This window comes from Mangifera indica, chromosome 9 (assembly GCF_011075055.1).
Source record: "Mangifera indica cultivar Alphonso chromosome 9, CATAS_Mindica_2.1, whole genome shotgun sequence".
NCBI lineage: Eukaryota > Viridiplantae > Streptophyta > Magnoliopsida > Sapindales > Anacardiaceae > Mangifera > Mangifera indica.
In genome coordinates, this window is record NC_058145.1 from 15,500,896 (window position 1) to 15,523,168 (window position 22,273).

Here is a 22,273-nt window from a genome sequence, read left to right on the forward strand (position 1 = left end):
GGCCAAGTTAGTTATAAGCTAACTTCTATCTACCTATATCATATTTTTATAATACCTTGCTAAGAAAAGTTGTAAATCTAGGATATATTACTAAATAATTCTTGCTCAACTCATTAATTGTGGAATTCTTCATTCAAAAGTACCATATTCTGTTAATGCCGAAGTATATATACAAGAGAAAGACTACCTTTGTCTCTGAAGAACAGTGATGTACAGGAAAGGGATCTAATAGGTACATTTATCAGTAGAGCACTGTGGTGATTATTGTGGTGCTCAATGAGTAGGTGAGATAGATGGATCAACTTTAGCAGCACCATCTGCCTCCTTCTTCTTCAAATCACCATCAATACCTTTGTAATCCAAATTCTGCAAAATATCTGGATTTTCACTATCAACATTCTTCCCAGTCTTCCCCACTTCCAGGTCAAATTTATCTTTTGGATAAAAGAAGTCAAAACTAAATTCCGAATGAACAGATTCCATTACCGAAACACTATCTTCTGTTGTCCATTCTCGGAAATTAATCAACGAAGGTGGGATCTTTGAGAAGAAAATTTCTTCAAGATTCCTTGCCACCCCCTTGTTGAACGGGTTTCCCTTCCTATCATACCGGTATCGAAAGTTTTCATAAGTTGTCTGTGAAAAATCAAAACAAAAGTTCGATTTAGTAGGATTCATTATGAAGAGGAAAACACAATTTACAAAGATATTCTCTCCCTCCATATTTTCTTCCTCTTCCTCTTATACATCCCAAAAATATGAAACACAAACTATATACCATAATTAATCAAAAGTAAATTATACCCTAAAGAACTTTAAGAGTCAGCTCACCTGGTTGGAGCACATGAGATAAATGTGAAAAACTGTAAGCCCACCAACGAACCAGACTGTTACGAAGCAATATGCTATGAGAATAACTGATAGTATATCTTCAGTCATGACTGTCAACAAACTGCCCTCCTGGCGTAGGATGTTCTTCCAAGAAAACACAAAGACATATATGCACAAGATTGTTGCAAACGATATAAAACAAATGAAGAACGGATAATTGCGCTGCAATGAAAAAAAAAAAACAAATACAATAAGCAAATCTCTGAATAATGAGAAGTAATAAAAACAAATAGGTAAATATGGTACGTAAATAGCTTACTATTCCAATACATTGTCCCACCCAGGGACAGTGGTGATCGAATTTTTGAACACAGTTGTTGCAGATGGAGCAATGAGAAGCTCGCGGCGGACGATACAACAAGCAAGTTTCACAGAACTTAACTTTAATCGACATGCCATTAATCTTTACATCCCTAGTACGAGGCAATTTGATATCAAAAGCTTTGTCGTTAAGCCACTCCGTGGATTGAGTAAAGGATTCATCTAGTTCAGGTAGCTGTACATTCCTTGGGATTATCCCTGGATCCCTACATGATGTTAAGAAGAGAAAACAAAAATCCTGCAAAAATTAAACAAGTTAAAAATGTCAGAAAACTTAACCATCCAAGTTTTTGTAATGCTAATAAAGATTAAACATGATTTAACCCACCAAAATAGTAAGAAGAAAGGCTCCAACCAATACCGGATAGTGATAAGCAGGATTATCTGGGTTGATTAACAACAACATGTTCAAGCAAAACGCCATTGCAGGACCTCCAATCATAATTGATGTTAAAATTAAGGCTTTCCCATCTGGACCAAAAACTAATCTCCCACCACACAAAAATTTCTGAGATAACAAAAAAAAAAAACACACACACACACACAATCCCATATGACTAAATAATCTAGAAACAAAAATCTCATAAGAGAACAGCATCAGAATCATATATAAAAACAAATATATAGAAAGTGAATCAATTGTATGTACAAAAACAGATATATAGAGAAAAAGGGGAAAGTTAAATGATTACATTGTTACCCTTCCAAAGCTTATAGACCCTGTCAATTTTAGGTTTGGGAAGAGAAATATCATCATCAGAAAAAGAATTGTGAACCTGAGCTTTGTTCCTACTCATTTTGCCTGCTTTTTCTTTTACATGAAAGTAACAAATGCAGAAAAGACTGGCATCCACATAATTCTCACAACAAAAAATCAAAAATCAGAAACAAAAACATGAACTTTTCAATTAAAGCGAATGAAAAGACATCAAACGCTTTAATTTTCAAAGTGATTGTTTTGTTAAATTTGTTTCTTTTTACATGTCTTTCTCTCTATATTTAATAAAAACATAAAAATAAAATAATTAGCTCTGTTCAGTATTCCTTACCAGCTCGATTCTTTAACATTGCATCGACCCTCTAAACGATTTTTACGTTGTACCGTGATTTCGTGGGAAAAAGTAGTAAAATTATGTAAAATAACCAATTTATTATTATTGCATTAATCAAATATACCTATTTACCCTTAATATGGATGTAATAAATAAATAAATAAATATAAATATATATATATATATATATATATATATATATATATATATATATATATATAGGTAGAGTCAATGCTGACTAGGCAAAGCCGACGGTGATGTGGGCATTGGCAATGTAGCAAAAGACAACGGAATGTCGCAAAAGTCATTGCTAACGTCACGTCAAGTCAATGTCGACATGAATGAAGATCAATCTTAGTTGGCAAAAAGTCAATGCTTGCATTGTTGAAAGTCAATGCTAACATGGCAGAGGGTAAATGCTGACATGGTAGAAGGTGCATGACGGCATGTGTAGGCACGTGGTTGTTGTTTGAGATTGGTTGTGTATGTGGACATGCGCAATGTTGTTTTGCTTTGTTGTTTTCACCTGGATGGTCGTCTTGGCTTGAGGATCCTAAGATGACTTGGGTGTATGGATTTAGGCAGTGAAAGATAGTATTTAGAGGTTGAGACAGTGCTAATAGCTGTGGCAATGGTAAAAGTATACGAATAAAATTATACATAGAAACAAATTATATAAACTGATATGATAATTTGTGATTAAGTAATATATTTGTTTACTTTTTTTCCTCACTTCAAAATTATTAAATTAGATATTATAAAAATTTATATATATAATATTATTGAAAGGATATATGGTTAAGAACAATAACTTTGTTAATATTTTAAAACACTAGAGAAAGGTAAAATAGTTTATATAAACTTTTATTTATTTATTTTTTATTTGGGTTATGTTTAGAGTATACATATACATCACTATTTATGCAAAGCTGTCTAAACAACTTTGACTGAAAACATCTAAGTTATTAATATAGAAAATATATGACATTCTTGATTTAAGTCACTGAATAGGTAATGACTTAAATCAAGTTGATAATATATCATCATGCCATTTATTTTACATTTCTTCTGTGAGCAATTTGACAGAATGATGTGCAAAGATCAATAAGACAAAAATTATTGTTGAAGAGCAATGAAAAGCTTTGTCGAGACCCTTCTTCTAGCACCAAATTACTAATATGAAAATTTGTACCAATAAAAAATACATAAGACCAAATGTGTGATCTTACACAAGAAGTAAAATTGAGTTGGATTAGGGATATAAATATTCATGAAACTATATTCGGGAGCTTACGCCCACAAATTTGTTATTTATGTCTTTGTAAAGAATTCCTACAGAGTATCAATAGTTGATACATAAGCATTGTTTCCAAAAGGAAGGGAACCCTCTTTATTTCCATTCAATCATTTATTTGAAGTATACAAGGTAGAGTTATACTTCTTTACATCACATTCAATCATTCAAATTTAATTCCTATTCCATGTGGACATAGGATAATTATATGACCCAATTTAATAGAAAATAATTGCTCTTTTAGATAAAAATATGTTGAAATCTACCAAGTCCCATTTTCCTGTTGCTTCCGAGAAAGGATTTCTAGCTGTAGTTTAAGTTAATCCACGTATAAAAGATATGTTTAGTTGAAATTAATGTAGCTTGTCGCTTTACAAATTTAATTTGAAATTAATGAAGAATTTAATTTAAGAAAAACAATTAGAAAATAGATAAATTAGAAGTTGTGTTTTTAGGTGACCGTCATTAAGCTAGATGAATTGAGATTGTGCCGGGAGTGGCTCTTCTTGCCCGACTAACTGACTTCTAATTCCCAAAAATTCCAATTCCAAATCCATGTCAACTTGTTGGCAATGCCACGGCATTGTAATGAAGCTGCCCTTTTCACTACTGCTGTCTTCTATTGATGCCTTCTGTCTTTATTTGAATGGAAAAGATGGATCACTCACAATCTTAGCAGTTTCTAAGTAGGTGTTTGGTAGGGGACCAAGAAATAGAAATATTAGTCTTTTTCTTTTTTTTTTGAGTTTTTGATATAGTTATACAAGGATGTGTTATTATGTTATTGAATATTAATTTATTTTTAATTTTTAATTTTTAATCATTTAATTACATAATAACACATCGTTATTTATATACATAGCACTACCTATACTCTTATATATACAGTTTGTTGTTCCAAATCCAATGAGAGCCTTCAAGTTGATTCTATACAATGAACTGTTAATCGTTCCTATGAAATTATTTAAAATAAATTATTTGAAGTCGTACAAATGTTAAAATCCTTTTGAAGGTGGTCCTCTCATGTCTACGGCACTCCTAGCTATTGGTTGCTCTTGCTAGAAACCAAATATGATCTCTCACGATCCATTATACTAGGTCCCAGAGTAGCTCTTAAAAGGTTATATTGTTATTTAAAAAGAAGATTAATTATACATATAAATAAGCAAATAAAGAACAAGAAACCTGGAAAGAGACGGGCGAAAATAAACTTCCATTGTATGTTTAACATTGCCCTAATTCACTAAATATGTAGCTCTGGTTTATAAATTCTGAGATGGAGATTTCTAGAATTGGTTTTGCAAATAGTTACTTTTAGCCATGAAATTCTTGGGACATGCGTGGTTTAGCTAAGAATTCAAACGACATGAGTTGATCATGAATTAATCAATTAAAATATATCATTGCCAAAACATATATGCCCTTGGAAAGAGTCATCCCTTCAACCATACATATCTGATACAAGATAACATCTATGGTACAATTTATTGTAATTATCTATCATTATTCTAGGTAAATAAATTACAATTAATTTTGTAATTAATGCTCACTATTTTTATTTCTTTCTAAATTATCTCCACGTCCTAATTACCAGCTAGTTTTCATTAAATAAAATTACCTTTGCAACATTTAAGAAAATTTTGTATTTTTAGATAATGTTACACTTACGCATTTGGTAATTTATCTAGTATAGATAAGAGGCTTATCAATCTTTTAGATTAGGTTATCTTTTATGATTAATTTGGCTAATGAAATGAGTTTATCAGTACTCGAAGTTATCAATCAGAGTAGAGTTTATCTTATTAGCATTTTAGTGTTCTCAATATTCTATGAATAACTATAAATAGAAGGCCTTCTGAATCATTTCAGCATCACCTTCTATTCATCCTTTTAGTCAGTAAATCTTCAGGTTTTGACTTGTGATTCTTGTTACACACTTGTCACATTTGCATTTATATTGAATTCCCTTTTAATTAATTCTATTAGTATGTTTTACTACCAGGTTATGGCTTCCACCAAAATGGCTTGGAGTGCTCTCATTCTTTGTTTCTTCCTTGGAGCTTGTTGTGTCTCCGCCAGACAAATTAGAGTTAATGCCGCTGCTGATGCAAATCAGACAACTGCAGAATTTTTTGTAGATGCCTCAAAAAGCCAACCAATGCCTGAAACTTTATTCGGAATATTTTTTGAGGTAATTTCATTTTACTATTACTTTTATTGTCTTTAATGTGTTTCATGCGCTAATTTTATCGCTATTATTTTCTTGTTATCCTCCAGGAGATCAATCATGCTGGCTCTGGTGGGTTGTGGGCAGAACTCGTGAGCAATAGAGGTGATTTTTTACTCTTGAATTAAATGAAAGTTTTGCAATCTTAAGCCATGATTAATTATATATTACAACTGTTACTAAGGCTTATTTATTTCAGGTTTTGAAGCTGAAAACCAAGACACGTCCATGAATATTACCCCATGGGGTATTATCGGGGATGAATCAGCTCTTACAGTTTCAACTGATGACTCATCCTGCTTCGAGAAAAATAAGATTGCATTGAAAATGGAGGTGCTTTGTGATAGTCAAGGCGATAATATCTGCCCAGTTGGAGGAGTTGGCGTTTATAACCCTGGATTCTGGGGAATGGTGAGAAACCTGCCACTATATATTTAAAACAAGTTCGTTAATGTTATTTAATTCATGTTATGATTTTTTCCTTCATTTTACTTTAGAACATAGAACAAGGGAAGACATACAATATAGTTTTTTACGTTCGTTCATTGGGGTCGGTTAATATGTCAGTATCATTCACGAGCGCAGATGGGTCGCAAACGTTGGCCACGACTAATGTTGTGTAAGCACCATAATTTTTCATAATATTTTACATTCTTTTCCCTAATTATTGATTCTCGTTTATTCATATGTTTCAGAGTCTAATTTGTTTTTTTTTCCTTTTACAGTGCTGCAGATTCACAAGTTGCAAATTGGACAAAGATGGAGACTTCTCTGGTAGCCCAAGCAACGGATCCACAAGGAAGACTTCAACTGACAACTTCCCAAAAAGCGGTCATATGGATTGATCAAGTGTCAGCCATGCCCGCAGACACATTTAATGTATTATCTTACATTTATAGTAACATAAGTTCAACTTTTATTATTCCACTGATACAGCTTTCATTCTGAATCTTTGTTTATTTTTGTTACAGGGGCACGGGTTTAGAAATGATCTTGCTCAAATGCTCGTAGATATGAAACCTCGATTCATGAGATTTCCCGGAGGGTGTTTTGTTGAAGGTGCTGTTATGAAAAATGCGTTTATGTGGAAAAATACAATTGGACATTGGGAGGAGAGGCCTGGGCATTATGGTGATGTATGGAATTATTGGACGGATGATGGAATGGGTTATTTAGAATTTCTTCAAGTAGGTCATCCCCTTTGAATTTTCTTTTAAGATTTATTATATGCTCTTTATTGTATATATCTGATAACATATAATCTTTTATTCAGTTAAGTGAAGACCTTGGTGCACAGCCAATCTGGGTATTTAATATGGGTAACAACTTCACTATTTATCCTCTTTTTAGGCTTTGTTTGTTGTTGATTTTTTTCTCTACTCTTTTTCCTCTTCTAATACTTGTTTTATAATTTTTTAGGAATCGCCCATAATGAGCAAATCAACACTAACGATGTCCAACCTTATGTACAAGTAAGCCTACAAGTTCTGTTGCTTGATTGTTCTATAACATAAATGTAACTAAAAAATGCCTTAATACTATCTGTTTCGTTTACAGGATGCTCTTGATGGCATTGAGTTTGCAAGAGGTGATAAAAACTCTACATGGGGCTCTAAACGAGCTGCATTGGGCCATCCTGAACCTTTTGACTTGAGATACGTTGCTATTGGAAATGAAGACTGCGGAAAACCCTTTTTCAGAGGTATATTATCTTGTTTTCTCTCATCTACTTGTTACATTTTGATGTTAAAACGTTCAATGGCTAATTTTTATTTTTTTTTCATTTTTCTATGACTAGGAAACTACATCAAGTTTTATGACGCTATAAAACTTGCTTATCCGGATATTGGAATCATTTCAAACTGTGATGGATCTAATCGTATCCTACAACATCCTGCTGACTTCTATGACTTCCATGTAAAATTCTCGAACTGATTCTTATTATATTTGAGCTTTTAATTTGCTTGTTCAACAGCATGGAATTTGCCTTAATCTCATCCTCTAGTCTTTTTTCCTTTTATCAGATTTATACTGACGCAAATAACTTGTTCAATATGATTCATCAATTCGACCGTACATCTCGCGTTGGTCCCCGGGTATTTACATATCTGTGAACATTGAAGCTTGTTTCTATTAATACATATGAATTCAGGAGTTGACTATTCAGTATTATGCAGGCTTTTGTTAGTGAGTATGCTGTCACTGGAGACGATGCCGGCATGGGGAGCCTTCTTGCTTCACTTGCTGAAGCTGCATTCCTTCTGGGCATCGAAAAGAACAGGTTTGCAAATCTTCATAGAATTAATTCTAACTGTTTTTATTTACCCTTTTCATGCCTCTCTCGCTTACTAGATTTTTCAATCTCTGTTGTTTTTCAGTGACATTGTTTCAATGGCAAGCTATGCGCCACTTTTCGTCAACACCAATGACATAACGTACTTAATTTCTCATCTTTTACTTGTGTAAATTTGGCAAATTTTTACGTGTATTGACATTGAACAATTATGTGTTTAAGGTGGAAACCGGACGCCATTGTCTTCAACTCACATCAGGCCTATGGAACTCCTAGTTACTGGATGCAACATTTTTTCATAGACTCAGGCGGGGCTAATTTTCTCACTTCAACCCTCAACACAACTTCCCCTTCACTGATTGCATCAGCAATTACTTACTCAGCGGATGGCAAAAATTTCTTGAAGATAAAGGTTCCCTTATTTTGCCCCTAATGAATGTTAAACATTGTGATTCTCATATCCGAAAAATATATATTTACAGAAAATATTACTTTCAGGTTGTGAATTTCGGGGCTGACGAAGTGAAACTCAACATATCGGTGGCTGGATTAGACGGGTCCATAAACTCATCCGGATCAACAAAGACTATACTCACATCTGATAATTTGATGGATGAAAATTCCTTTGACAACCCAAACAAGGTCATTCATTTAACAATCTAGAGCCTGAGATTTATTTCTTTATGAACTTAATATTATTATTTTTTTTTAACCATGCATGCAGGTGGTGCCGCGCCGCAGTATAATTAATGATGCTGCCATGAATATGGAAGTTGCAGTCCCTCCACATTCGTTCACTTCATATGATTTGTTGCGCTCTTGAAAGATTCAACAGGCCTGGAAATTTGAGATTCATTTATTTTTAGCTTAGTTTGGAATCATTAGATTTCGATTATTTCTATTGATATTCTTTTCCTATAATTAGGGTTAGCTAAGGAGGTCATTCAAAGTTGTTTGGCTGGAAATCTGCTTTGTACTCCCGAGTTTACATCAATAGAAGTTGCAATAGTTTGTAATTCTTTGAAAAAATCTTGTCTCTATTTTTGTTTTAATTCTTTTTACTGCTGATATTAATCATCTTTAATTATATATCATATAAATAAGTTGATCAAAACAAATAATTGCTCAATTAGAGCATATTTTATTAAGTTTGCCTAGACATACTTTTGCTAGACAAGCCATTGCCGTTATAGATCCTTTATAACCAGCAGTTACTATCTTCCATTGTTTAGATCCACGCACCCAAGCCATTTTAGAATGTTCAGACCCCCATCTAGGTGAAAACTATGAGGCAAAACATTTGTTCGTTGCAACTAGTTTCCAGTAAATAAAATTAACTTTGGATTGTTATAGGGAATGTGTACAACAACATTTATGAAAATTTTGTGTTTCTAGTTAACGCTAAACTTACCTAGTTAACTTGGTAATTCATCTAGTATAGATAAGAGGCTTCTCAATCTCTTAGATTAATAGCTTGTGCCTCTGGCCGCATCTTCCAAGTCACTTTTTATGCAACTCATGTCTCAGTTACATCTTGTTCCTGGGGAAAATTCCCTTCAGTTAAATTCTTTTTATCATGCACTACAACTCTCTTGCAACTCCAGGTCTTAGCTTCATTGAACTTCACATTTCTAACAACTTTCTGTGTTTGCAAATTAGATACTCTATATGTTTTACTGTTGTTATATCTCAAGAATACATCAGTCACAGTTTTTTGTTCCAACTTCTCTCTTTTAGCCTCAAGTACATGGATGTAACACACACATTCAAAAATTATGAGATGAACTACTGAGAGCTTTACTCCAAACCAAGCTTCAAATGGAGTCTTGCATGCACTGTCTTTCGAGTGTAAAACATAATGCCCCTCAAGCATTTGAGAGACACTAATAAGACTTTGATTAATTTTATTTGAAATTAGTTTTGTACCTTTTGGAGTAGGGATGACAATTTGGACCCTATTTTAGGGACCTCAACCCTTCCCAACTCTAATGGGGAGAGGATTCCTCGATAGAAACGGGGAAAAGAATAAAAAAAATTCTCGCAATTGGGGACAGATTGGGGATGGGGATACATGTGTCTCCTCCCAACCCCGCCCCTTCCCCTCCCCGCCTCGCCCCACCCCATCCCCGTCCTTTTATATTAATATATTTATTTAAAATACTAATATATTTTTTATAGTTTTAAATTATTTATGTTTTTCAAATTTATTTAATTTTTGCTGTATATATTAAAGTAGTTAATATATTATATTTGTGATATTTGAAATAGTGGGTTAACTTTAATTTTACTTAGTTATATTATTTAATATATTTAAATTGTATTTAGAAAGTAAAAAAAATTGATTTTTTTTTACGGATACCATTAGGGGATTTTTCTCCGCGGGGATGGGGAGGACATTTTTCTTTGCGAGGAGAGGATAGGAAATTATTTTCATCCCCATAACGAGGATAGGGATTGATATCCTCTACGGGGATGGGGACGAGGATTTAGATCCTCTCCCCGCCCCTCCCTATTTTTAGGGCTAGACTCGAGCCGAGCCAGCTCGAGCTCGAGCTTGGCTCGGCTCAGTTTGAGCCCAAAACGAGCCGGGCTCTGCTCGGCTTGATCGAGCTCGAGCTGGCTCGGATTGACTCGGTAGATTTTTTTTCAAAATTTTTTATACAAAACGACATCGTTTTGATCTATATATATTAAAAACGATGTCATTTTGATAATGAAAAACGAGTCGAGCAGAGTCGAGTCGAGCTCGAACCGAACTCAAGCCGCCCATAAATAAACCGAGCCAAGCCCGAGCTGAGCTCGGCTCGAATCTAGCCCTACCTATTTTGGAGTGTTGATAGCAATTATGCCTTTGCCCTTCACTTCCAAAAATTCTCCATTTCTCGCTTTCACTCTTGAGAAGAAACTTTTCTATATAAATGAAGATACCTCTATTAGATGTTATGTGATTTAAGCATCCACTTTCAATGAGCTAGGCCTTATGGTTGTTGTTTGTTACATAGCAAGTTGTGACAAACAAATGCTCATCATGTTGTTGTTGTGAAACACTGTCACCAAATTGTGTGTGTTGTGCCATAACCTTGACCTTTACACATTTTGTCAACATGTCCAAATTGCTTATAAGTTCTACACTAGACTCCAAGCCTATACTTGCATCAATTTGACAAATGTTTCTTTTTGTTACCGTGAGGACATGACTCCCACTTGTGCCCTCTTGAAATTCATTCTTTTTTTTTTTTTCCACCATTTTGCTTCTTTCCTCCATTGGTGGATGGAGCTTTACCCTTTTGCTAAGCCAAGAGGGTTATTTTTGTAGTTTCTTCTTATCTAATTGATCTCCTCAATTCGTCCCTGCAAAACATTCACCAATTCTAATAGCTTTATTTGATTAAGATCTCTTGAATCCTCAAGGAACGAGATCTTTATCTCAAACTTTTTAGGTAAGTTCACTAATACTTTCTCCATAACTTTTATGTTAGTTAATTTTTCACCTAAGCCTGAAATGATATATAAGACCTCTTCTTTATATTGAGTCATAGAATACTGAAAATACTGTAATACTAATGAAACAACCCTGATCTGAATACCAATAAATATTATGATTTGAAAATAAAATGAATTGTAAAGATAATTATAACTAAGTGTCTTCTAATGCATTAAAATTAAAACGTGCTAATTATGAGAATATGTAACCTAATCTAAAAGATTGACATATACTAAATAAATTATCAAGTGTTCAAAATAAGTCTAACATTATCTTAAAAAACACACAATTTTTATTAATGTTGCAGGACACATTTCCCATAACTATCCGAAGTCAACTTTATTTATTGAAAACTAGTTGCAACGAACATGCATGCTTGGCTATATCGATTTAGGCAGTGGAAGTTAGTATTTGGAGGTTTAAATAGTGCTGGTCATAAAGTAAAATAGAGAGAATTGGATTTTTCAGTGAACTATTGCAACTTTTGTTCATGTAAACTCAGGAGTTCAACATAGCAGATTTACAGCCGAAAAATGACCTCTTAAGCTAAACCTAATTATAGCAAAAGAATATCAATAGAAATAATCGATCTAATGATTCTAAACTAAACTAAAAATAAATGAATCTCAGATTTCCGGGCCTGTTGAATCTTTCAAGAGCGCAACAAGTCATATGAAGTGAACGAATGTGGAGGGACTGCAACTTCCATATTCATGGCAGCATCATTAATTATACTGCGGCGCGGCACCACCTGCATGCATGGTTAAAAAAAAATAATAATATTAAGTTCATAAAGAAATAAATCTCAGGCTCTAGATTGTTAAATGAATGACCTTGTTTGGGTTGTCAAAGGAATTTTCATCCATCAAATTATCAGATGTGAGTATAGTCTTTGTTGATCCGGATGAGTTTATGGACCCGTCTAATCCAGCCACCGATATGTTGAGTTTCACTTCGTCAGCCCCGAAATTCACAACCTGAAAGTAATATTTTCTGTAAATATATATTTTTCGGATATGAGAATCACAATGTTTAACATTCATTAGGGGCAAAATAAGGGAACCTTTATCTTCAAGAAATTTTTGCCATCCGCTGAGTAAGTAATTGCTGATGCAATCAGTGAAGGGGAAGTTGTGTTGAGGGTTGAAGTGAGAAAATTAGCCCCGCCTGAGTCTATGAAAAAATGTTGCATCCAGTAACTAGGAGTTCCATAGGCCTGATGTGAGTTGAAGACAATGGCGTCCGGTTTCCACCTTAAACACATAATTGTTCAATGTCAATACACGTAAAAATTTGCCAAATTTACACAAGTAAAAGATGAGAAATTAAGTACGTTATGTCATTGGTGTTGACGAAAAGTGGCGCATAGCTTGCCATTGAAACAATGTCACTGAAAAACAACAGAGATTGAAAAATCTAGTAAGCGAGAGAGGCATGAAAAGGGTAAATAAAAACAGTTAGAATTAATTCTATGAAGATTTGCAAACCTGTTCTTTTCGATGCCCAGAAGGAATGCAGCTTCAGCAAGTGAAGCAAGAAGGCTCCCCATGCCGGCATCGTCTCCAGTGACAGCATACTCACTAACAAAAGCCTGCATAATACTGAATAGTCAACTCCTGAATTCATATGTATTAATAGAAACAAGCTTCAATGTTCACAGATATGTAAATACCCGGGGACCAACGCGAGATGTACGGTCGAATTGATGAATCATATTGAACAAGTTATTTGCGTCAGTATAAATCTGATAAAAGGAAAAAAGACTAGAGGATGAGATTAAGGCAAATTCCATGCTGTTGAACAAGCAAATTAAAAGCTCAAATATAATAAGAATCAGTTCGAGAATTTTACATGGAAGTCATAGAAGTCAGCAGGATGTTGTAGGATACGATTAGATCCATCACAGTTTGAAATGATTCCAATATCCGGATAAGCAAGTTTTATAGCGTCATAAAACTTGATGTAGTTTCCTAGTCATAGAAAAATGAAAAAAAAATAAAAATTAGCCATTGAACGTTTTAACATCAAAATGTAACAAGTAGATGAGAGAAAACAAGATAATATACCTCTGAAAAAGGGTTTTCCGCAGTCTTCATTTCCAATAGCAACGTATCTCAAGTCAAAAGGTTCAGGATGGCCCAATGCAGCTCGTTTAGAGCCCCATGTAGAGTTTTTATCACCTCTTGCAAACTCAATGCCATCAAGAGCATCCTGTAAACGAAACAGATAGTATTAAGACATTTTTTAGTTACATTTATGTTATAGAACAATCAAGCAACAGAACTTGTAGGCTTACTTGTACATAAGGTTGGACATCGTTAGTGTTGATTTGCTCATTATGGGCGATTCCTAAAAAATTATAAAACAAGTATTAGAAGAGGAAAAAGAGTAGAGAAAAAAATCAACAACAAACAAAGCCTAAAAAGAGGATAAATAGTGAAGTTATTACCCATATTAAATACCCAGATTGGCTGTGCACCAAGGTCTTCACTTAACTGAATAAAAGATTATATGTTATCAGATATATACAATAAAGAGCATATAATAAATCTTGAAAGAAAATTCAAAGGGGATGACCTACTTGAAGAAATTCTAAATAACCCATTCCATCATCCGTCCAATAATTCCATACATCACCATAATGCCCAGGCCTCTCCTCCCAATGTCCAATTGTATTTTTCCACATAAACGCATTTTTCATAACAGCACCTTCAACAAAACACCCTCCGGGAAATCTCATGAATCGAGGTTTCATATCTACGAGCATTTGAGCAAGATCATTTCTAAACCCGTGCCCCTGTAACAAAAATAAACAAAGATTCAGAATAAAAGCTGTATCAGTGGAATAATAAAAGTTGAACTTATGTTACTATAAATGTAAGATAATACATTAAATGTGTCTGCGGGCATGGCTGACACTTGATCAATCCATATGACCCCTTTTTGGGAAGTTGTCAGTTGAAGTCTTCCTTGTGGATCCGTTGCTTGGGCTACCAGAGAAGTCTCCATCTTTGTCCAATTTGCAACTTGTGAATCTGCAGCACTGTAAAAGGAAAAAAAAAACAAATTAGACTCTGAAACATATGAATAAACGAGAATCAATAATTAGGGAAAAGAATGTAAAATATTATGAAAAATTATGGTGCTTACACAACATTAGTCGTGGCCAACGTTTGCGACCCATCTGCGCTCGTGAATGATACTGACATATTAACCGACCCCAATGAGCGAACGTAAAAAACTATATTGTATGTCTTCCCTTGTTCTATGTTCTAAAGTAAAATGAAGGAAAAAATCATAACATGAATTAAATAACATTAACGAACTTGTTTTAAATATATAGTGGCAGGTTTCTCACCATTCCCCAGAATCCAGGGTTATAAACGCCAACTCCTCCAACTGGGCAGATATTATCGCCTTGACTATCACAAAGCACCTCCATTTTCAATGCAATCTTATTTTTCTCGAAGCAGGATGAGTCGTCAGTTGAAACTGTAAGAGCTGATTCATCCCCGATAATACCCCATGGGGTAATATTCATGGACGTGTCTTGGTTTTCAGCTTCAAAACCTGAAATAAATAAGCCTTAGTAACAGTTGTAATATATAATTAATCATGGCTTAAGATTGCAAAACTTTCATTTAATTCAAGAGTAAAAAATCACCTCTATTGCTCACGAGTTCTGCCCACAACCCACCAGAGCCAGCATGATTGATCTCCTGGAGGATAACAAGAAAATAATAGCGATAAAATTAGTGCATGAAACACATTAAAGACAATAAAAGTAATAGTAAAATGAAATTACCTCAAAAAATATTCCGAATAAAGTTTCAGGCATTGGTTGGCTTTTTGAGGCATCTACAAAAAATTCTGCAGTTGTCTGATTTGCATCAGCAGCGGCATTAACTCTAATTTGTCTGGCGGAGACACAACAAGCTCCAAGGAAGAAACAAAGAATGAGCGCACTCCAAGCCATTTTGGTGGAAGCCATAACCTGGTAGTAAAACATACTAATAGAATTAATTAAAAGGGAATTCAATATAAATGCAAATGTGACAAGTGTGTAACAAGAATCACAAGTCAAAACCTGAAGACTTACTGACTAAAAGGATGAATAGAAGGTGATGCTGAAATGATTCAGAAGGCCTTCTATTTATAGTTATTCATAGAATATTGAGAACACTAAAATGCTAATAAGATAAACTCTACTGTGATTGATAACTTCGAGTACTGATAAACTCATTTCATTAGCCAAATTAATCATAAAAGATAACCTAATCTAAAAGATTGATAAGCCTCTTATCTATACTAGATAAATTACCAACTGGGTAAGTGTAACATTATCTAAAAATACAAAATTTTCTTAAATGTTGCAAAGCTAATTTTATTTACTGAAAACTAGCTGGTAATTAGAACGTGGAGATAATTTAGAAAGAAATAAAAATAGTGAGCATTAATTACAAAATTAATTGTAATTTATTTACCTAGAATAACGATAGATAATTACAATAAATTGTATCATAGATGTTATCTTGTATCAGATATGTATGGTTGAAGGGATGACTCTTAGCGAAGGCATAGCCATTATTCTGAATTACATTACACTAATTTGGACACCACTATTCTTAATTCTTATCTAAATCACGTATGTCTCAAGAATTCCTGGGCTAAAAGTAACCATTACCAATTCTAGAAATATCCATCTCAGAATTAGAGCCATGTTAAACACACAAGTTTATTTTTGCCCGTTTGTTTCCAGGTTTCTTGTTCTTTATTTGTTTAGTTATTTGAATAATTAACTCTTTAACAGCTACTCTGGCATCTAGTATAATACCATGAGTGATATTTGGTTTCTGCTGGAAATTTTTTTCTTACATGAGCTAACATTAATTATAATATTAATTTAATAAAATGAGATAATTGAATTCTTTAATATTAAGTTTTTGATCGATAAAGATAAATCTAATACACTTAAAAGTTATGATTTGAGATACTTAAAAGTTATAATCTGAATTAACAACATAAGTGTCGGTTTTAAAGTTTATAGACATTAATGGGGTCAATCAATCTATTACATATTGACTAAGTTTTTACTCTGAAACTTAATACAGTATGATTGCAATAAATCTTAGTTTTAGTAGCTTTTGAATTTAGTTTATATGATGATCCAGATATTCGTAAAACTCTAAAGTTTTAAGATTATAATTACTTGATTTATTTTATTTAGTTTATAAAAAGTTGATCTTACAGTTTCTAACAAGAGCGAAAAATGAAAAAATAAAAGAGACTGATTCCAATCAATCTGGTTTAGTTGGTGTCATAATTATATAATAGGCTTGATGAAATCGAAGGACTGTTTGCTTTATCCTGAGATGGGATCCAACAATTTTTTTTTTTTTGGGAACTCCTATAGATTTTTAAGGAGGAATTAAGAAACGACAAGTGCATTTGTAGGTAGATTTCCGGGCTTGAAACTGAAGCCACGCAACAGATTTTATTTACAGTAGGTATATAGTCATTGTGATTATTGCATACATTTACTATTCATTTATACAATTTATTTCTTAAATAGAGGATCTTGACGATGAATTGGTTTCTTCCTTCTAGAGAGAAATTGATTCCTCTAACAAATCGAATGAAGTGAACGAATTCGGAGAGATCACAACTTCCATGTCTTTGTCAGCAAAATCAAGTAGAGTGCGGCTTGGCACCACCTGCAGAAACAGATTTCAAACCAAAAAATTTAGAACTGCTGACAGAAAAAATCTCAGCCTCTTGACAATGTTAATACCATATTAGTCTACATGACTTTGAAGAAGTCAATCGACATTCAAAACTTACAGAAACATAGTATTCAAAACTAATTGTTGTAAGAACTATAACTGAACTGAGACTTGCCCTTAGAGCAGAGCAGTATGAAATCATTTATCCTCTGTGATGTTAAAAAGCCAGTAAAAAGACCAGAGGAAGAACCTGGAATCTATTTAGTAGAACAGACTTCTGTTTCCGTAAAAATTTTCATTTTGCCTTTTCTAAAAGGAAGTGTTATGACTCTTTATAGCAACAGAAACAAAACAATTTTCACAATCAACAAAACTGATCGGCATACATCCGTTTCTTCAAATAAATCCTAGACATAAGCCCACTTAGTGAACTGTTCTACATGTTCAATGCACCCAAGTTCAGATAAGTTGAATTGTCATATTGTTAACAGATTCACATTAAATGATGCCAGGTCATATCGACTCAAAACAATTTGCCGATTTCTTCAAATATGGAAAAGTATGTAATGGATTAAAGGTAAAATATACCCAGGACAAGCTCTAGAGAGAAAATATATACCTTGTTTGGCTCCTTGAAGGAATTCTCATCCATCACATTACTAGAAGTGAGAACAGTCATTGTCACTCCAGATAACTTTATGGAGTTTGGGTCTAACCCATCCAGAGACATTTTGGGTTTTACAGAATTGCTCCCAAAGTTGAGAACCTGCAAGTAATAATTTCCTGAAAATGAGAACTCAACCACTAGAATCAAGGATGGTTAGCGATATTCTAGTCAATGAAATGGAGGTTTGGTGATTGAAAAAAGATAAAGAAATACAGATATTACATCATTCAGAATCCTACATCTTTGGGTTAAAAAGATGGGAAATGCATACCAAGAAAAGAAAATGCAAATTTTCAAACCAAGAAAAGAAGATTGCAATAGAAAAAACCTTTGATCTCTAGTAGTTTTTCTCATCCTCCAAATTTTGCCAAGCTATTGCAGATGCAATGATTGAACTGGAGGAATCTGTTCGGAGAGATGCATTGAGAAGAGTTGCATCACTTGACTCTCTAAAAAATTGTTGCAGCCAATAGCTAGGAGTTCCATAGACATGAGGAGTTAAAGACAATCACATCTGGATTCCACTTTCAAAAGAATTTTCTATTGTCAGAGTAATCCATAGATAAAAAAAATAATGCTGTTATTTCTGACTCATCAATATCAAGTTGAAAAAAAATTGCGTAAGTACTTCCAGTCATTGGAGTTCACTAAAACTGGTGCATAGCTTGCCATCGAAACAACATCACTGTAACAAAATGAAGCGGTCGTCAGATTATTGCCATCATTTTAATGAAACACCTTTGGAAACAATACAAAGTTGTCGACATTGTGAGGTAGATGAAAAGTATTATGATCCTCAGCACACCTGTTCTTTTCTAGACCAAGGAACCCAGCTTCAGCAAGTGCTGCCAAAAGGGTTCCATTGCCAGCACCGTCTTTATTCACAGCATATTCACTAACAAAAGCCTGCATTACATTGAATCACAATATGATTCTCATGTATCAACCAAAACCAAAATCATCAGTCACGGAGAGGTAAATACCTTTGGACCACCCCGTGATGTACGATCAAATTGATGAGCCATCGAGAACAAGGTACTGGGAGAGTCATAAACCTAGTTAGGAATCAGAAAAAAAGGACAAGGTAAATTCCATGATATTTAGTATACTCAAACATCTATGTTACAATACCAGAACGAAAATGTGAACTTAACGCAAAACCATGAGTTATATAAGCATTTCATCAAGAATTTTACGTGAAAATCATAGAAATCGGCAGGATGGTCCAACTGACGAGAAGATCCATCACAATTTGAAATTATTCCTATGTCTGGATAAGCAAGTTTTATAGCTTCATAAAACTTGAGGTAGTTTCCTGACCAAAAAATTAAAAACATCAAGGTATCACCCATTATGATGACACATTCTCAATGATTTATCAACTTGAAAGTCTATGGTGGTTAAGAGTAGAAAGAAATAATAGAAAACAAAAGAAATTAACTAGAAAATTGTGCAAACCTTTGTAGTTCTTTTTCCCGCAATCTTCATTTCCAACTGTAACATATCTCAAGTCAAAAGGTTCAGGGTGTCCCATTGCTGCTCTTACAGATCCCATGCAGAGTTTGGGTCACTTCCTTCCGACTCAATACCATCAAGGGCTTCCTGCGACCGATACAAGTAGTATGAAATTTAGTAACAATTAAATCCTTAACAATGCATTAAAACATGAAAATGAAGCAAGTCAAAATCAGAACTTCAAAAGATCCAAATATTAATTTCTTTTTGTCATACTTTTTAACTGCATCTTTTTTTCCTGGGGAAAAAAATGTATGCACCAATGGACGTAATTCTTTGAAATGAATGTCACATTTGAGCACATAATAAACCTAAGAGAAAAGAATATGAAAGTTACTATCCCCCTCCGACGCCCTACTCTATTGTACATCTTCTATGCCTTACGACATATACCAACCCACAGCTTGAAGAAACATTAAAGTCCATTCAGCTTTGATCTCCATCAGAAATGAACAAGGACCGTTATACAATGCAATTTGAGTTCATTGGTTGAACATTAATGTCAACAGACACAGTATTTTATACTAATTTGTTATCTTATACTCATGAAAGAGATATTATCATGCGGTATCAGATCTGCTTCTATTGCATTCATAGTAAATATAACAAAAAATATAGTTGTTTTGACAAATGGCCATGCAAAACACAAACAAACCTGCACAAAAGGTTGGACACGAGGAGTATCAACTCGATCTTGATAACTGATTCCTGTAAAATTTTACAGAACACAAGAAGAAGGAAAATAAATCAATCAGACTAACGGGAGGAAAAAACTAAGGTAGTTCAGAAGTCGAGCATATGTATCATACATTGTTAAACACCCATATTGGTAATGCATCAATGTCTTCTGCTAGCTAAGCAACATGAAACTCTTTCAGGTAGTGGGGGCTCAATAAACTTCACCTACAAAAACGGACATAATACATACTTGAAGAAACTCATAATAACCAGGGCCATCATCTGTCCAATAATTCCAAACATCACCAAAGTGTCCTGCCTTCTCCTCCCAGGGTCCGATAGTCTCTTTCCAGCGAAATGTATTTCTTAAACATGCACCTTCGACAAAACATCCACCCGTAGCAACATAATCGGAGAATACAGAATCATTCAAATTTTAACTTTTAAGCCGAATATCTGTGAATCTCACAGACATAATTACAATACCTGAAAACAGAGAGAGAAGGGCAGGGCCAGGGCAGGGGTTTGATAAAGCAAATTAAATAAAAAAATTTCCCAAAACTTCAGCCATCCCAAAGGCCCAAAATTAGGTCAAAGGCCTAAAAGTTCAATCCATAAAATATTAAAGGATTAAATTTTCACAAGCGTTGGAATTCTATTATACATGTGACTTCATACAATCCCCCACCATAACTTTGCCTTCTCTAGAGAGGAGAAAACAAAAACTGAGAAATGCTTATTTAGTAATTTGAAAGAAAAAGAAAATATATATCTTCAATCATGGTAGTTAATTCTAGGTCAAAAGACTTGTTCCCGCCTAAGGTATAGTGTAACTGTAAACTCATATCTCTAACTTTTAAAAATCTAAAGTTTCATCCATGATCCAAATTTTATTAAAATATTCAGTTATGATTAAAGGTAAAATTATTATTTTAATTATATTTAAAATATATATAATTAATTATATTTTCTCCCTAGATTTTAAAAATTAACAACTTCATGTCTGCCTAAAGTTTTTCAGTTTTAAAAAGTCAAATTTCTCCCTCCTCAAATATTGAGTTTTTTTCCTTCACCTTTCCAACCACCAGCGACCTCTCACTTTCACTCAAAACTATCGTCATCGCCGTTTCTTCACCTCTCCAACAAGATCTCAAAGTCATTTGGCTTGTAAACTCATCGTCCATATGAATAAATCATGGGTTTGTGGAATCGATTTTCGGTGATGGGTTTGTGGAAACATCGTTTCCATTAGCTCGGCTCCTAGAGGACAAGTCAATCATCGTTGTTTCCATTCCACAAACCATCTTGTCGTTTTCCTTCACCAGAGGATAACTAGGGCAAGGTAAGACCAATGTTGACTTGGCTCAAAAAAAGAAGCAAGTTAGAAACCAATGGAAATGACGTTGAAAAAAGAAGCTGGAAACTAAAGTTCAAAAGGGGGTGAAACTGAAGTTTTTAAAAATTTTACGAGGGTGACTAAAATGAAAAAAGATGAAAACTCTAGGTTTGAGGAAAAAATATTATTTTTTAAAACTAGAAAACTTTAGGAAAAGATAAAATTATTAGTTTTTAAAAACTAAGGGAAAAATATAATAAATTATATATATATTTTAATAATATTATTAAAATAATGATTTTCTTTTCAATCTTAACTAAAAATTTTAATAGAAATTGGTTTATAGATGAATATTTGCGCTTAGGTGGGAGCTTTTTTTGTCTTTTTAATTTTTTTTTTTTTTTTGCCATAATTGTATATAAAACATAAGGGAATACATTTTAATATTTATGTGGATCCTTGCACTAGTTGGATCTTCCGATGAGGCCCTGCATAGTCTGCCATATTTGTGTGTTGTGCCAAGCATGAGTTATGGGACAATAAGATCCTTTGATATGTCTAAATATGAATTAGTTAAAATAGTTCGGATTGATATTATAACTTCAATTTAAAGTTGAGTCAACTCTTGATTTAGCTTGACTCAATTTAATTTTGAGCGAATCTATCCCTATAATAATTGATATATTTAAAAATTATGTATATATATTTTATGTATAATTTAAATACACAGATCATATTATTATATAAATTAATAATTTTAAATTAAAAATAAATTAATATTTAAATATATAA

The 22,273-nt window shown here is 33.6% G+C and overlaps 3 protein-coding genes and 1 pseudogene across 3 annotated transcripts; 1 reads left to right on the forward strand and 3 right to left on the reverse strand.

Moving 5' to 3' along the window:
- Positions 1-199: 199 nt before the first annotated feature.
- Positions 200-2,024, reverse strand: LOC123226549 (probable protein S-acyltransferase 1). The gene is made up of 5 exons (XM_044651080.1): positions 1,905-2,024; positions 1,541-1,720; positions 1,151-1,450; positions 832-1,053; positions 200-636 (listed from the first exon to the last, which is right to left on the reverse strand). The coding sequence occupies exons 1-5, from the start codon at positions 2,007-2,009 to the stop codon at positions 274-276; spliced, it is 1,170 nt and encodes a 389-aa protein (XP_044507015.1). The 5' UTR covers positions 2,010-2,024; the 3' UTR covers positions 200-273.
- Positions 2,025-5,578: 3,554 nt separating this feature from the next.
- LOC123226316 (alpha-L-arabinofuranosidase 1-like) lies at positions 5,579-8,915 on the forward strand. The gene is made up of 16 exons (XM_044650829.1): positions 5,579-5,749; positions 5,836-5,890; positions 5,985-6,196; positions 6,283-6,404; positions 6,519-6,616; positions 6,722-6,972; positions 7,059-7,104; positions 7,205-7,257; positions 7,343-7,487; positions 7,584-7,702; positions 7,810-7,881; positions 7,963-8,066; positions 8,164-8,220; positions 8,301-8,490; positions 8,577-8,720; positions 8,803-8,915. Exons 1-16 carry the CDS (start codon positions 5,579-5,581, stop codon positions 8,899-8,901), a joined length of 1,938 nt encoding a protein of 645 aa, XP_044506764.1. The 3' UTR covers positions 8,902-8,915.
- Positions 8,916-12,103: 3,188 nt separating this feature from the next.
- Positions 12,104-18,015, reverse strand: LOC123226317 (alpha-L-arabinofuranosidase 1-like). Its single transcript, XM_044650830.1, has 18 exons — positions 17,905-18,015; positions 17,226-17,276; positions 15,368-15,556; positions 15,227-15,281; positions 14,921-15,132; positions 14,713-14,834; positions 14,452-14,605; positions 14,144-14,359; positions 14,012-14,057; positions 13,859-13,911; positions 13,629-13,773; positions 13,414-13,532; positions 13,235-13,306; positions 13,050-13,153; positions 12,896-12,952; positions 12,626-12,815; positions 12,396-12,539; positions 12,104-12,313 (listed from the first exon to the last, which is right to left on the reverse strand). Exons 1-18 carry the CDS (start codon positions 18,013-18,015, stop codon positions 12,215-12,217), a joined length of 2,139 nt encoding a protein of 712 aa, XP_044506765.1. The 3' UTR covers positions 12,104-12,214.
- LOC123226319 lies at positions 17,116-20,292 on the reverse strand (annotated as a pseudogene).
- Between the last annotated feature and the right edge of the window lie 1,981 nt (positions 20,293-22,273).